This window comes from Gavialis gangeticus, unplaced genomic scaffold, assembly GCF_001723915.1.
Source record: "Gavialis gangeticus isolate Ggan-Ray unplaced genomic scaffold, GavGan_comp1, whole genome shotgun sequence".
Taxonomy (NCBI): Eukaryota; Metazoa; Chordata; order Crocodylia; family Gavialidae; genus Gavialis; species Gavialis gangeticus.
In genome coordinates, this window is record NW_017728984.1 from 388,973 (window position 1) to 390,775 (window position 1,803).

The 1,803-nt window shown below is 54.4% G+C and overlaps 1 protein-coding gene across 1 annotated transcript in view; it reads right to left on the minus strand.

The window, feature by feature from the left end:
* The window catches only part of ATP13A1 (ATPase 13A1), a 30,501-nt gene that overhangs the window by 10,504 nt on the left and 18,194 nt on the right, over positions 1 to 1,803 (minus strand). The window contains exons 16-17 of the mRNA XM_019513791.1: positions 1,386 to 1,511; positions 751 to 859 (exon numbers count right to left, since the gene is read on the minus strand). Of these exons, the coding sequence (XP_019369336.1) occupies positions 751 to 859; positions 1,386 to 1,511 (235 nt within the window). The remainder of the gene's footprint in view (positions 1 to 750; positions 860 to 1,385; positions 1,512 to 1,803) is intronic.

Sequence of the window (1,803 nt, forward strand, 5' to 3'; positions counted from 1 at the left end):
GGACCTGAACCTGTTCAGCCTCCACAAAAGAAGGCTGAGGGGAGATCTAGTGGCCTGTTACAAACTAGTCAGAGAGGACCAGCAGGCATTGGGAGAGTCCCTGTTCCCCCAAACACCACCAGGAGTGACTAGAAATAATGGTCACAAGCTGGCAGAGGGTAGATTCAGGCTAGATATCAGGAGGCACTACTTCACTGTCAGGGCGGCTAGGATCTGGAACCAACTTCCAGGAGAAGTGGTGCTGGCTCCTACCCCGGGGGTCTTTAAGAGGAGGCTAGATATACACCTTGCTGGGGTCGTTTGACCCCAGTGCTCTTTCCTGCCACGGCAGGGGGTCGGACTCGATGATCTGCTCAGGTCTCTTCTGACCCTACAAACTATGAAACTATGACTTTGTCATCACAGTCCCCTGCCATTACCTGCCAATTACAGATGGAAACTGAAGCCCAGAGACAGACCTGCATAGACTCAGCAGTGAGGGGCTGTGGCAGGAGAGGGATGCCATGCTAGTGCCCAACCCATTATACAAAGGAAAGGCCTCCCAGTTACTACTGCTAAGGTGCTCAGATACCTTGGCAATGGGCTGGGTGGAAGAACAAACTGTTCCTACTGTCTCCAATACACTCCTGAACACGCAGAGGAAGGACCTGCAGGAGAGCAGATGGTTACCCTGGTCTCAGAGCAGTTCCATGGGTAGTGCTGCACAGTATGGGCCAGAAGAGGCAGGCTGCACATCTTGGGATGCCATACCTTTGCTAGGAGGAGGCTGCAAGATGAGCGTGTGCTCCTTCTGGATGAAGTGAAGCTCCCGAGCCACATGGCAGGCAGTGAGGGGGTTGTCTCCTGTAATCATCACTACCTATAGGGGTTAAACCAACAAGGGAAGGTAACATCACACCTGCAAGGCTGTATGTGCACAGAGCTGACATGGCACATCTGTGCCTCTCAGCTGCCTCCCTAGGCACCACCCAAACAGGACAAAGCATAGTCACATTCGCACAATGCTGTGCCTTGGCTCAGGGGCTTGGCCAGTGGTGCTGCACCACAGTGGCTCTCCTGCTGCCTGAGTGCTCTGTGAGGGCCAGGGGGTCCCAGCCCTGACATGGGGAACACCCCAAATGAAATGCTGCTGCTGACGAGGCATGTTCAGTCCAGTGTTTCGCCCGAAAGACAAGTCCCTGGCAGCTAAGGGCATGGGCTGCATGGGCAGAGCTATCATGTGGCATCTCCAACACAAGCTCACATTGGACTCTGAGTGCCAGCCACACTTCTCCCTAGTCCCCATCCAGAAGCGCAAGGGTCTGCATTCCCTGGAAGGCTCCGAGGCTCCTAGTACCAGAAACTCTCTGGCCTACTTGAGCCTGCAGCTTCCAGCAGACACTCACGTGGTGTGAAGCATTCTGGATCTCTCTGATGACAGGCCGGGAGTCGGCTTTGAGAGGGCAGGAGACCACAATGAAGCCGACAAACCTCAAGTCACACTCCAGTGCATCACGCTTCATCTCACGCACCTTTGGGAGGGATGGAATCAAACTGCGCATTACATGTTGACTCAACTGCCATAGGTAAGAAGCCTCCCCAGGAGAGTGCCCTTAAAGATGACCTCCCCCAAGAAAAGTTACCTCCCCTCTCTGGTCAGCCTTTTGGCAGGGTAGCACAGTGCTGAGGCTCTAAAGCCCCTGCCAGGAAAGTGCTGTCACCATCTTACAAATGGGATACAGACAGGTGTAGTCCCAGGTAATATGGGAAGCCAGTGGCAGGGCCAGAAATGAAACCTAGGAGTCCCATGCCCTGGTCTCCTGC